The 15,937-nt window shown below is 35.3% G+C and overlaps 1 protein-coding gene across 1 annotated transcript in view; it reads right to left on the minus strand.

The window, feature by feature from the left end:
- The window catches only part of LOC110457652 (choline/ethanolamine kinase-like), a 45,141-nt gene extending 30,816 nt beyond the window's left edge, over window positions 1-14,325 (minus strand). Inside the window, exons 1-2 of the mRNA XM_021509007.1 lie at window positions 13,896-14,325; window positions 4,559-4,781 (exon numbers count right to left, since the gene is read on the minus strand). Of these exons, the coding sequence (XP_021364682.1) occupies window positions 4,559-4,781; window positions 13,896-14,179 (507 nt within the window). The 5' untranslated portion in view covers window positions 14,180-14,325. The remainder of the gene's footprint in view (window positions 1-4,558; window positions 4,782-13,895) is intronic.
- Window positions 14,326-15,937: the final 1,612 nt, after the last annotated feature.

Consider the following 15,937-nt stretch of genomic DNA (forward strand, 5'->3'; position numbering starts at 1 on the left):
AAAAATAACAACACTTTGTCAGGACCATGAGGCGATCATTCCTACCAACTTTCAGTTCAATCGGTCCAGCAGAACTTGACTTTAAGTTTGAAATAGGTTTTCAAAATGGCGGCCGTGGCGGCCATATTGGATTTCTGATCGACCCGAAAAATAACAACACTTTGTCAGGACCATGAGGCGATCATTCCTACCAACTTTCAGTTCAATCGGTCCAGCAGAACTTGACTTTAAGTTTGAAATAGGTTTTCAAAATGGCGGCCGTGGCGGCCATATTGGATTTCTGATCGACCCGAAAAATAACAACACTTTGTCAGGACCATGAGGCGATCATTCCTACCAACTTTCAGTTCAATCGGCCCAGCAGAACTTGACTTTAAGTTTGAAATGTAAAATGTTAACGGACGACGACGGACGAAAACGGATAGCAATAGGTCACTTGAGCTAAAGCTCAGGTGACCTATAAAGTAAGCAATCTAACAATCTGCTCAAACGCCTGTGCACTATATAATATGACACTATATATTTACCTCATTGTGGAAACTCGTCTACTCGTGTCGGTTCGGTATGGGTCCTTGGGGTCATTGACGATGACTCGAAACATTTGTTTTAAGTTGCAGTTTTCAGACGATCACTTCAAGCTGTATACACTGCCATTTATTATTTATTTCTGAACAAAATCTCTGTCAACAGTCAAGACGGAATTGCTGTAATGCTTCGAATGAAACGTTCAACGTCGAGACCTTCATGATCAGCTGTTCAGTAGAGTAGAGAAGTGTCGCAGTCAGTGTGATGGGTAACGGTCATAATTCTTCCATCGTACGAAATTACCTATTCCGTTCAAGTGATGATAAACTCTGATTATCGTTTGTTCTATTCAACATGTATAAACTCTGATTATCGTTTGTTCTATTCAACATGTAGATAAGTGAGCAATAACAACGGAAAGCACATATTCTTTCACTTTCAGACTTCATCCTCAGCAGCTGTCATATCGCTGTCATCAGCTGCGATAGTAAACTTCCGGTGTAAACGACTTTCGTTCTTATTTACGAGAGTTCAATATCAGATGGTCGGACTGGATAGTTTTCATTTTTTTTGACGTTCTTAATTGTTGTTATTAATTGTCGATAACAGTTTTTAAATCCAAGCGTGGTGTCGTTAGGTTACCGTAAATCATTCTGAAATTTAGCCAACATGCGCAGCTTCCTGCGCAGTGGCGCTAAATTTGAGAAGGATGGACCCACCTTAAACTGAAATAAGATCTGCATCATTTTAAGAGTGGTTAGCTGTGATGACATGCTATAAAAAATGTAGGAGAAAATCTCAGGACAAAAAATCAAATACTGAAATGAACAAAACGCAATAACTTTTGCAAAAATTGTCGAATCAAAATTCTGTTGAGGGAGAAACAACTTCATATTATGATAATAATGTATACCAAGTTTCAAAGAGATCCGTTGAAAAATGTAGGAGAAGATTGCCGGACAAAAATCAAATACTAAAATAAACAAAGGGCAATAACTTTTGCAAGAATTGTTAAATCAAAATTCTATAATGGGAGACACAACTTCATATCATGATTATGATGTATACCAAGTTTCAAAGAGATTGGTCGAAAAATGTAGGAGACGATTGCCGGACAAACAAAAGTTTATGCCGGCCAGCCGGCCGGCCGACCCCATACCATAATACGTGTACTCCCGTCAAATTTGACGGGCGTATAATAAAATCAACTATGTTTTAGGAATTGGTAGAGTACATGTACAGGGGGAGGTTATATGGTATATAATTTTTAAATTCTGGTCTAAAATTTTCATATCGCTATACCTATAAGATGTAGACTCCATAACAGTGGTATATGTGATTCACCACATACAGCATCCAGCCGTGTTATCCAGCTGTGTTACATCCGGTTTTTGAACTTTCATGAACAAAATGTTCAGTTATGATCTAGAAATGCAGTATGTAGGTAAAATGATTTGACTTTTTTTTTTACTTTGCTGTGATCTTTGAACATGAGAAATGTACTGTAATTGTCACATAGCTACAGGACATTAGTCACTCCATTCATCCGGAACACATGACCAGTACTTAGTAAAGCTAAATATAGCTCTGTTAAGAAGTTATAGGCTGGAAAACATAACTATATGATTTGTCATTTATTAAATAATTAATCATGTAGACTCGTTCTTGCTGTGAACTTGATCTTAGGGGTACAGACCCAAAAGATGCACATTACACACTTTCCAGTGTTCAGATGTCCAAAACTACCGGCCTAGCGATGAAATGTACAGCACATAGAAGGACGGGCATAAACATATTGGTACTATTCTATTCAGGTCCACCTGCTTCAGGACTTTTTTTATGATGTGGGTTTTATATAAATCATGCATTATTTATAAGTTGATGACATACTTGTAGCCAATATATACAGTATGAGTAAAAGATTTAGATAGATAAGATGCATATATACGGGAATCTAGAAACATTACAAGCATATCAAACATGTACACTGTACTTTATTCATTTACCACTATCTGAACTCTACCAAGCATGGTACCTTACAAGGGTCCCAACATACAACCATGTTTCCTCTTAATAAATAAGCTTTATAAGGATTACATCAGAATATATCCCACCAACAAGTGATTTGTTTCAGGAGTGGGTTGAGTCATATCACTTAAACCTGTATAATATCAACCGCAGGACTAGGGAGGTAATTTACAAAGTACCTCTACCAAACCTGTGTGATTCAATTGTAAATTTTATGTTCCTGAGAGGTTACAGTTCTATTTAGTAACTAGTCCGGAAGGCCTTTACGACATTGCTGAATTTTGTTGTTGCTAGGTATTATAGGTATTAGGGACCACAGAATATCTAGCCTTTTCCTGCTGTGATCACGAGCTGCTGCTTTATTTACAAGCACTAACATATAATTCATCTAGTTTATGGTTGGTTACATGCATATGAACACACGGCCAGGCACTTTATATAATAATTAGGGTTAAAATTAATCATCTGTAAAATAACACTAAGAATAATGAATATCATCAGTGGAAGCTGATGTCCTAAGCTAAAACAATATATTTTATTTGGCAATTAAAATATTTTTAGTGATATGGTATATAACCTTCTAATATATTATTCAAAGTGACAGAAAAACAATGATTCCTCTTTATAAAGAGCAGGTCAGTGTGCTTCCTATTTTACAATGATGGCTTACATAGAATACCACTCATATCCCATATTTCAGGAATCAAAGATCAAATTTAATTAGATTGTTAATGCAAGTGCAAATTTGTATTAGAATTTGATTGCATATTATAGTATCTGATGAAAGCGTAAAGCAAATTCAGATTGTTAAAATGACAATAAAGTTATCTGAAACAGAGAAAGAATTTCTCCGCGAAAGAATTTTCGAGAACAAAAGGGGACAGAATCCTGGACACCTTTTCTTAAAACAAACAATGTGCAAAACGTTTTGTTTTAAAGCCTATAGCATTTGATTTTATTGACAAAGTCAAGGGCCCATCATGGTCAATTCCAAGACATTGTTTTATAAACGTTGTATGCAACTATGCGTCCCACCAATATACATATTTTATGTACACAATAAACCCTCATTAGTCATATACACATCTGGAAGTGTATACTATTTAACGATCACGGTGCTCATTCTCAGAAATAAATTTCCCCAAGGTATACACAACACAAACAGTCTGACTGAGGGTCATTAATAATACCATGTTGGATGACCTCAGCTACTTCAACACAACTTGGTCTCAGTTATGATCAGCCAAATATAATAAACAATTTATAGTTCTTTTACTCATTACCTAAGCCACTTTTCCATTATTTGTGGAAACAGTTTTTTGGTCAATTTTTCATATACACAAATTGAAATTAGTATTCAATCAATGTTTTTCCACCAAATGTACTTTGAACTTGTAAAAGATATTTTTTGAACCTATTAAACTAACCTGTCCATTTATATGATGTATATATATGTATAGGTATCTTCCTAAAGATCTGTTTGACCATAGTTGATAATCCTTTGGTGGTTCTTCTTTTGTTGGATAAATTCCAGTCACACATTTAAGCATTGAACTGCTTTAGTTGGCATTCATAAAAAATATGAATGCCAACTGCACAAAGGCGAATTCAACAAAGCATGCTAGCACTTCACATTGTATTTACCTTTGTCCAGCACTTCACTGGATTTGCCTTTGTGCAGCATTTCACTGGATTTGCTTTTGTCCAGCAACACTTATTAACTGGTATATAAACCATTTTCAGAATCTTTTTCTGTCATTGAAAATTCAATTTCACTTTTTTTATAATATTGCATTTAGTCTAATTTATGAATTTATCATACCGGTAAATGCTTGTTCAGTGAATAGAACAGCCATCTGTCTAGAGAGGGTGAGCGTTACCCAACATAACAGTTATGACATCAACATTCAGCTCATGGCATTTAAAGCCTACATGAATGTCATCTGGATGCGGTAGGGCTAAACAGTGGCAATTAATGCCATACGATGGTAAATATGCTACTTACTGGGATGTACTCCTCAATGCGCCCTTCTGCATGTGCGACATAAAGTTTGGGCCCCAGATCTTTGGTGGACAGGATAGCAAACACTGCTGTGTTCCGTACTAAGAATTCTTGGTCCTTAGCAATGTCCCCATAAACTCGTAGCAGAACTTCTTTCGGTTCATTTCCCTGTGGTGGATATTTCTTTGGTAGTGAACACAAATACAAGTAGTTAGTCAATCCTCCACTGAAACAAAAATTCCATTATATTGTTCAACTATATTATTGTAAAATTGGAAATGTGCACTTCTTTTCAAAATTAATATTTTAGACCAAAGTCCTAATATATACATGTATGACTATTTCAGAATATTAATTTTCTAATATTAGTTAACTTAATTAAGTTCATTTAATTCTTTTTTACAATGAATGTGGAATTTTAATTTGACTTAAGATATTAAACTTGTCCTACAATTAAAGCATATATGAATGAACAAGGTCCTATATACTATAGGTACAAGTCTTAGATACAATATAAATTTAGGTATATAAATCTATTGAAGAAGTATAGACTTAAACACTAACTTTATTACCCAAAATAGGCAAGGGAAACATATATATGGTCTTCCTGCAGGGAAAAAACATGGGGGACCCTTCTGAAAATAGGGGGTGGGGGCCGGTGGATTCTGAAATATTTTAGAGCATTATTTAGCTATTAAATATGTGGTAGGTTTCAAAGCTATGTAATGAATAACTTTTCCAAAGGCAATTTTTCTGCAATGCCAGAAATTGCTGCTGATACCTTGTATGTCCAAATTTTGGAGCATCAGACATAGATCTAGAATGGCCATATTAATAGCTAGGGTCTGATGGACCAACAAGGACGGCTGGGTCCTCCTGAATTTTTGGGTTCTCCCCCCCCCCCCCCCCCACACCTTTTATATGCTTACTTTCCCTCTCTGCACCCATGTGTCAAGACAAATTTGAAGGCTCAATATTAATGTGCGCCACCTTGTGGATGAGACGAGAACATCAGTTTGATCTTTTCATGTACATCCAAAGAATCTCTTGGTCACCTACCTAGTGGTGAAATTGACTAGCTTTGAAGTCAGGTGTCACTCCTCTATAATTTTCAAAGGACAGGTATCAGCCTAGCTTGCCATGGGCCGGGTCAATGTTTTTTACCCGAGACAAAATTAATCAAATATCTAGTCAACCTTCAATTTTGCTATGACATTATCCAGGGGTGCAGAAAGCGTACGTAAGCGTAATCCCTGGAGAATCAAGGATGATTATCTTCATTTAAATAATATGTATTGGAGTATGCAAGCAAAAGCATTCGAACCTGGTAGTGTTTGGAATCACTTCAAAATCTCTGATCAATCATCACTATTCCCTAAATGATCGATTATTGATTAATAATCGATCATAAAATTATATGAAAATGAAGAGAGATACATTCATCAAAATTGGTAAAATATGGAGGATACTTCTACATTGTGAATGCAGTTTAAGGTAAAACGTATTAGTAAAACTGCTTATTTAGGTCAGTTTTCAGGTCGGCTCCTCATATGTTACAACTCTTTATAATGTCGAAAGTCTTCATGCAGTAGTCTAATCATAATTGATCAGAAAATCATGATAAGTTATTCATAGCGGGAGGTAAAATGACTGATCATCGATTAAATTAATTAATCGGAACAACACTAGAACCTGGTATACAATACATTATATGTGTAGGTGACACAAGCTATAGTGGAGCATGCGCAGATAACAGTCACCTGCTGTTTCAGTTGATCACGCCTGCCTGATGTACAGGTATGAATTTGAAATTCAATGCCTAGTGTTTACATGGCTAGGGAAAATATAGGTCAGCCTGGTAGGTTTTTTTTAGAATCAAATTGTACACTCACAAGCAGTAGTATGGCACTTCAATCAGACACCAATAATAACAGCTTTTACTTAGTTTTATCACAAGAAGACAAACCATCAATTAATTTTCATTTTTGTAATATGCTGTCTATAATATTTACTTTATTAAAGAATATTAAAACTAGTATATTTCTGTATCATTACACATCTTGATTTACCAACATGTTATTTATTTATAAACATGTTTTACTTAATACTTTCAATACCATTTTTTAACAGTGTACTGGTTGAAATCAGAATTCAATTGTATCTTTTTTAAGCATACCATGCCCTTTACACCTAGACACCCAGTACCGTATATAGAGATTGTTATCAATGTAGTATGTGTATAGTTATAAATTCAGTAGGACACGTCACAGCTGAGTCTGGTATATATAATATATATAACTCGGTGAATATCAACAGAATTTCACAAGCCTTATAGCACTTAACTATAGTACTCTCACTTTAATTTTATGTGACAACTACCTATTTTGTAACTATAATGTCCTAAATTAATCCACTGATTTTATAAAAAAAAAAATATATATATATAACCCAATTCATATATCCTAACTATCAAATTTTCATCAAAACATTCGAAACTTCATTGAGTGTTGGTGATTTTTTTTAATCTCTACTACACACTGAAGGTTTCAAATCATTAAAATAATATCTTCTAATTAATTGGATAAGCATCATGTCTTTACATTGCAATTCCTCAACAGTCACATACAGTATCAGGCACTTGGTCATAATGGAATGAGAGAAATGTTATATAAGATGGTGTGAATGTCAACATCAGGTTGTAACTACATTGTATATATATATATATATAAATGAAATAGAATTTGAACTCCTGAGCATGAATATAATGATGTAAAATGTATGTAGCACCACAGTACAGTACACTCTTAGACCACGCCAGTTTAGTCCTCATATAATATGAGAACGTTAAACTCCATCCAAACAAACAAACCCGGACAGTTTTCAAGTACCATGTGAATTGAATGACCATGCAGTGTCTGTGAATGAAATGTCAAATGTTGGAATTTAGACAGGAGTTACTTAAAAAATTCATTATTTCATGATCATTATATGAAACCTGACAAAAGGTATGAAAAGCAACATCCAAAAGCACTGCATCAGGTCATGATTTAAGTAACTGGGTTTTAATACCGTTAATTCAATTCAATTTAAAAGAATTTTATTGGCAATACATATATATATAATATTGTAATATATCGTAATACAAACAGATAAGTTGTATATATGTTAAAGAAGATGTTAGAACAGTATTGACAAAAGAATCAGACAACAGACTATGCCTATATCAGTCTTCTTCTATTTTCGGTAGCTGTATACAATGATTAGATATATATAGAATGTTGTTCGTTTTCCTCTCACACACATGCACCCACACCCACACTAGCTCATGTGTTAATAACCATTAACTAGTCTCTGTACATATACTGAGCCACTACTAGCTAGTTGATACACATGAATTTACATAAAATTGCAAAACAATGTATGATTCTCTAACTTCTAGAGACAACTTTTATCATAATTGTAGGTCAAACAATGTAATGAAAATTTACTGATTTTTTTTTTAATCATACATGAAAGACATGTTATGTAATTATAAATAAAATAGAAACACAAATTATGAAGGAAGACAAAACTTTTACATGTACTAACTACTTGGCCCTGTTTGGAATTTACACATGTTTCATGCACTTTTGCGCAATGATAACGTTACAAAGTGTGAATTGGTCTGCAACCAGTTAGATATAACCTTACATATTACACAAATTTTGGTGCAATTTAAAGTTTAATAAAAATAAAATGAAAAATAGAATACACTTAACTGAGAGATTAACAACAGGAAATGTTAATGGGTTAATGGAATATTATATCTTAGCATTATGTTCCGTAAATCTTTACAAAATCAAAAGTTACCTCCAAAATGGAAACATGCAGTTGTGACCCCGATCTTCAAAACAGGAAATAAAAAAATCCAGGTAACTGCAGACCGATTAGTCTCACATCGGTTGTGTGGAAACTCTTACAAAAGATCATAAGAGATGACATCATCAAGCACTTAGACGAGAACAATCTGATCTCTGAAAGCCAGCACAGGTTTAGAAGTGGTCGATCCTGTACAACACAATTACTAGAAACCCTTGAGGACTGGACGGAAGCTTTAGACCATAACAATCAAATCAACACAATTTATTTAAATTTTAAACAAGAGGAGGTCCATGGGCCTTAACGGTCACCTGAGTTCTGATATATTTATACAGAGAGTTGATTTTTGTTTTTAAAACATGAACAGAAATATTATTCAAAGTGATAGTAATATAATAAAACCACCTTATTCAATATCTAGCATACAGATGTAAGACTGAAAAGTATTTGAAACTAGTACATCTGATTCTTAACAAAGAAAATGAAGAAATTTTAGCACACTGACTCCTTTGGGCCCCACCCTAGGCCTACAGCCCTTGGGAGTAGGGCTGGCTCAAAATGTTTAAACTATCAAACTGTCAATTTAATTAACTCAGGGTTATAATTCCAATCAAGTTGTCATCCAAAATATCATTTGCCAATATAAATTAAACCACAATAAATTTTGTGAGAGCACCTTAAAACCCTTCCATCTATGAAGAGCATTTGATTCTACCATATCTGGGTCTTGAGAAGGTTTTTCAGGGCTGATATGTGCATACCATCAAACTGCTATCCAATACTGATAATGCTAACCCAAATTGAATTACTTCCATTGAATGGAAATAAAAAAAATGTTGGTCCAAAATGTGATTTCCCTATATATATATACACTATAGTAAAGTTTACCCCCTCCCCAGGGGGAAACGTGAGACCCCAGGGTCATGAAATTCACAATTTTGGTTAAGCACTTTAAGACCCTTCCATCTATGAAGAGTATTTAATTCTACCATTTCTAGATCTTGAGAAGAAGAATTTTGAAGTATTAGTCTATTTGACCCTTTTTGGCCCCGCCACTCAGGCCCCTGGGGGCTGGGGACCATATAATTCACAATTTCGGTTGACCTTGGCCATGGAAGTTTTCTGCAAAATTTCATTGAATTTGGTTCAGGGGTTTTGGAGAAGAAGTTGAAAATGTAAATTGTTTACAGACACACGACGGACAAAAGCCGATAAGAATAGGTCACCTGAGACTTTGTCTCAGGTGACCTAAAAAGCCTTTGACAAGGTCCCACACAAAAGGCTGATTGCAAAAGTGGAAGGGTACGGGATAGGAGGAGCACTACTAGAGTAGATCTATATGTGACTTCATTCAAGATATGAAACAGGAAGTAGTTGTAAATGGCCAGTATACTCATCATCCAAATTGGTCACCAGTGGAATTCCACAGGGGAGCGTGCTCGGACCAGTACTGTTTCTTATCTACATCAACGACCTACCAGAGTCACTCGTCAATAAAATCAAAATGTTTGCCGACAATGTCAAACTCATAAACCAACAAAATATAATGGGGATTGATTGTCACTCCAGAACTGTCACCCAGAATGACATCAACAAGCTAAAGGTATGTGAATGGTTGATGGAACTTAATTCAGACACATGTAAACACCTCAAAATATATATACAGGCCAAGAGAAGAACAACGTCAGATATGAGATCACCCAGCAAGGGGATCCCGGAGAGACATCAAATAGAAACGTAGGTCTCATATTCAAAACTTTCAGTAGTATCAATAAAGAAATGTTTCTCAACCTTTACAAATCTTAGGTACGTCCATACCTTGAAATTAATGTTACTACGTGGTCACCTATACTGAAAAAAGACCAAATCTCTAGAAAATGTTCAAAGAAGGGCAACCAAACTTGTTCCATCCTTAAAAGATCTCTCGTACCCTGAACATATTTGTCGGCTAGGACTACCATTACTTGAATATAGAAGACTAAGATCTGATATGGTAGAAATCTATAAGCTGATAAACACCATAGATATAACCAACCAACAAATCATCACTGCATTCAAAAACCTCAATACAACGGAAACTAAAAAAAAAATGGAAAAAAATGGATAGAAGACCAGCATTAAGAGGACATGCTTTTAACAAGAGGCCCAATGGGCCTGCATCGCTCACCTGGTATTAATCTCACACTTAAGCTTGTTATCTTAAAAGTGGACTAAAATACAGCTACAGGCAGAATATCAGTGTTTGATTCATAAGAACCTATTAAAAGATTTAAATATATATATGACGCCTGTGACCTTGAATGTCGAACAAGGACATTCGGTTGAACAGAGTTTTTAGTCTTCCAACCAAGCATGCTTCTGGCAAAATATCATTACCCTGGACCCTTTGGTTATACAGAACAAATCATTTAAAGATTTAAATATATATTGACCACTGTGACCTTGAATATGGGTGAAGGTCATTCACTTGGTAGTCCTACATTCCAGCATGTTAATGGCAAAATATCATCACTCTTGGCCTTTTGCTTATTAAGAAGAAGTCATTCAATTGTTTTAAACATATTTGACCCCTGTGACCTTGAATATATATGTCAAGGTCATTCATTTGAACAAACTTGGTAGTCCTTCATCCCAGCATGTTACTGGCATTATACTAGGCCTCTTGGTTATTCAGAAGAATTTGTTTAAAGGTTGAAAACATATTTGACCCCTGTGACCTTGAAAAAAGATGAAGGTCATTCATTTGAACAAACTTTGTAGCCCTTCATCCCAGCATGCTACTAGCCAAATATCATCACTCTAGGCCTCTTGGTTATTCAGAAGAAGTTGTTTAAATGTTTTAAACATATTTGACCCATGTGACCTTGAATATAAGTCAAGGTCATTTATTTGAACAAACTTGGTAGCCCTTCATCCCAGCATGTTACTGGCCAAATATCATCACCCTAGATCTCTCAGTTATTCAGAAGAAGTTGTTTTAAAGGTTTTAAACATATTTGACCCTACTCCAACAATGTTAGAGGTCTTACACGGCGAAAAACCTTTGACAGGCGCCGCGTAACCTCTAACTGCCCATAGCTGATTTTCCCGATGCTGACGATCACATTTTCAAAGTTCGGATTAAGAAAGAGTATATCGTGTTTACATACATGTAAATGGTCAAAAGGGTCCAATTAATATTCCTTTCCATAAATCCATGATTATATGAGAAAAATTGCATGTCAAAGACATAAATAATGAGTTTTTCCTCATTCGAAGCGAAGCACACAACATTTGCCATGATTTTTGCGGTTAATACAAAAATGGATTACATGTAATGTTTCACAAGCGGAATACAAAAAAACTCTGTATCATTTCGTTCCGTTTGAAATCCCCCCTGGTATTTTTCATTAATCCAGAAGCCATGTTTTAAATGTAGGTCAGAGATGTGCTACAACGACATGGACATGTATTTTGAGTGTTCTATTCCGTAATATACTATATATTTGTGTCTGTGACATACATATGAGATCTATATTATATGAACCGTGAGTAGACATCGTTGTCATGAACTGTTAACCACTTAAGTGAGTTTGTCAAGCCGATTTTGTTCCGCCCGAATTTCGGGCGGAAACTGCATCAAAGAATTAGTGCTTCGGAAATGAGAGGTCGCAGTCGGCAAAATCATATCCGATTGAAAAAAGGCCGACCAGCGGCCTCTCATGTTATGGGAGTAATTTGACCCATGTGACCTTGAATATAAGACAAGGTCATTTATTTGAACAAACTTGGTAGCCCTTCATCCCAGCATGTTACTGGCCAAATATCATCATCCTGGGCCTCTTGGTTATTCAGAAGAAGTTGTTAAAGATTTTTACATATTTGACCCCTGTGACCTTGAAAATTGATGAATGTCATTTATTTGAACAAAGTTGGTAGCCATTCATCCAAGCATGTCTCTGGCCAAATATCATCACCCTAGGCCTTTTGGTTACGGAGAAGAAGTTGTTTAAAGTAAAAAGTTGATGCCGGCCGGACGCCGGACGCCACACCATGCCATAAGCTCACTTGGCCCTTTGGGCCAGGTGAGCTAAAAATAGAATTGTAAATATTTAGAATCAACTCCCTACAATTGTGGTTGATTTCCCAACCTTAAACGTTTTTAAATCTAGACTCAATAAGGCTAAAGCATTGGGTCAAACATTCAATCAAGCTTTTACCATCGTGCTACGTACTAATATAATATTAAGTTGTATACACGTCCTCTGCGCAACCTGTAAATAAATAAATGATTAATTGAAGCGCCAACAGAAGCAATGAATTATGCTTACAAAGCCATCGACCACCATGAACATGAACATGATTTGAAGCTGTGCAAATATGAAATATATAAAGGAAGTAAAAACATGGTTTCGCCAAACCCAGGGGTTGACACTAACACTAGTCCGCTAGTCCTGGACTAGAAGATTTCAGCAAGGACTTGTGAATCATCTAACCTAGCTGGTCCTTTGGACTTGTGAAAAATTGATTATAAAATAAGAATATTTCTTTTTAAAATTTAAAAAGCAGCTTAAAATAAGATATATCACATAATAGTTGTCAAAATTTTCCCAAAATTTCACCATATTTTCATGGCAGTAATTATTTAAGTCCCCTACAGTCCACGATTAACGTTACTTTTGATATATCATGCTGTAGATCGCGATGTTTCCTTATCAGGAAATCTTGGACTAGTTACATTGACGAAGGACTAGTAAATAATCTATTTTACTTGTCCTGTGGACTACCAATATCAGTGGCAGATCCAGAGGGTTTTTTTGGGCTTCAGGAAACCCCCCCACCCGGAGAATTTTCTTTAAAAATCATGTATTTTCACCATTTTCCTCAATTTTTCCCCACATGGAAACCCCCCCAGGAAATTTGGGAAAACAACCCCCCCCCCCAGATAGGTCTCTTGATCCGCCACTGAATATATAGTGTCTATAACCTTGCAAACCATGGAGTAAGATTCTGTGCTCAAACAAATAATGAGTGTGGCAAGTTTCTATCGGCCTACTGGGTATTACAATAAGTAAGTTCACTGTCGTATAACACGATCACACCTACTTTGCCTAAACAGGTCATTTGAGACCAAATCAACAAGTGCAAACTTTAAACGGTATGTGGGTTTCATATAGAGAGAGCACTGTTTTTGTCAAGTATAATGTGTGAGCAACAAGACCGATATACCGCCACAACTCATCAATGTGTAAATAATAGACTTTTATCATTTTATGTGCAACCGGTTGGACATTATAAATAATTAAATGAAATACAATCAAGACATCTCCAAAAGCTGATAAGCTAACAACGATTTATATTACAGCGAAAAATAAACAGCTAATACATGTGAAGTGTACAGGTGTATAAGTAAACACCGCACGATGTAACGGTCGTTTTGATAGTCAGCTATGATGCGTTACTACATTATACTGTACATATATAATCATATAGCTTTATTTACCTTACTACTTTAAACCCAAGACCAAACTGATCCTCTCCTATGTTAGCCCATGTCCCTCCGACAGATTTCCTACACCATTCATATCCTTTTCTGCGGTTCGTCAACTCTCTGTCTTCACTCATTTTCTGTCCGAGTCCAGGGAATAAATGTTTGAAGATAACGAGGACTCTACTCCACACATATACTATATATCTACGCATCTGTGTCATTTGATGTTTATCTACAGATAACATAAGTTTAGAAGAAGCCTTGTTGACTACCGCTATCACGAAGTCGCGACGCATGCTACAGTAGGCCTACTCTCCACAGGGTTTGTTTACAAACTGAGGATAGTACGGGGGTCATAGTTATTTCAAACACCCAAACGTGGTCGCTGGAGCTCTCTTACATCACTTCCGGTTAAAGAACATTCTAATGTTGCTGATGCTGACGAGGGTACGTGGCGGTCGGATCCGGGTTTTGATTATGTGTTTTTTTGGTGAGAACATGTGCCTATTATATAAATAGATCTTTAGCATCAAATAATGAGAGAGTAAAAAAACAGAAATATAATTTATTCTTATGTATAGAAGCACGGAATTAGATTAGTTATTAGCTAAATCCGTGATAGTTTAGCGTATACGTACTGTAGTATGCGTATCATGAAATACACACATAACTGTTAACACTAAAATCGAAATAGAGACTGAGGAACTTACAAAATAACATTAAACAAATCAAGTAACATAAACGTTTGAATAGATACTATTATCACGGATTTAGATAATCTAATTCCGTGCTATTATATTATTGTAGTCTACTTGCTTCTGAAACAGGTTTTAGTGACAGTTCGAATAGAATAATTTACTCCATAAGTTCAAAGATGATGTTTTATGGAATTACAGACGTTTCGCCCCGCCTTGTTCGTCTGTCACCTGATGTCCAGTATGATGATGGATTAATTTTAACACTGTTAAGTGAGATCTTGTATAGAATTGACACTCTGGCTTTTGCCCTTCTATGTGATAAAGATTCCCAATCTAATGATTTCATCATGTTTGTAATACAGCCGTTGGATCTCTAGATCATAAAGAGAGTATCTCGCTGCTCTACGTTGTACATTGTCTAATTGTTGTATGTGTGTTGATGGAATAGGGGTCCCAACAAGTTGAGGCATATTCTAAAACTGGTCTTACAAGAGTAGTATATGCCTGTGATTTAACTTTCCTAGTACATGAAGATGTATTTCGACGTATCTTATTGGCCTTGTTGGTCACTGATTGAATGTATTTGCCCCAAGTTAGGTCTGAACTGAAAGTGACACCAAGATATATATTAGTATCTACATTTTCTAAAATCTGATTATGAAGGGTATAGTAATGGTTATAATAAATGGTGTTTCTTTTTTACGTTACGTTAATACTAGAACATTTACTGGTGTTAAACTTCATTTGCCACTTTTCTTCCCATTTCTCTAAGGTCATTATTCAACAGTCTTCAATAGAGTGTATTTGTGTATAATTTAATTTTGCCTATCTCCCCCATAATAACTTTTTTGGTATATATCGTATATACCTAAAAAGAAAAACAACTTATGACGGAACTACTTTTTACACTTCAGAATGCAAAATTACAACGCAGCTTTTTTTTAGCGCAATTGTTTAGTTTACCTAAAAATTTAATAAATCTTTAACTGTGCATTTACAACGTGTTTGTCTACTTTTTTAAATTAAATTATAAAGAATGCCCAAGTATATACCAAAACAAAATCTTGGTCATTCCTTAAATATAATAGACAGTCACCAGCATATAGTTTTATATTACATGAGACTGAGTCGACAATATCATTTATGTACACCAAAATTAGGAGAGGGCCGAGGATTATCTTAAACATTTGTATCATCTTAAATATACATGCCTAAACATAGATAGTATAGATATGATTCGTTAGTTATCTACGGCACGCATGGAAATAATCTTATTATCTTTTTCATATATATACCTGAATATTATTTAAGGATGAACTTGAATATTTATTTTTATGTTATGGAGATATAAATAAA

This window comes from Mizuhopecten yessoensis, unplaced genomic scaffold, assembly GCF_002113885.1.
Source record: "Mizuhopecten yessoensis strain PY_sf001 unplaced genomic scaffold, ASM211388v2 scaffold9289, whole genome shotgun sequence".
Lineage (NCBI taxonomy): Eukaryota > Metazoa > Mollusca > Bivalvia > Pectinida > Pectinidae > Mizuhopecten > Mizuhopecten yessoensis.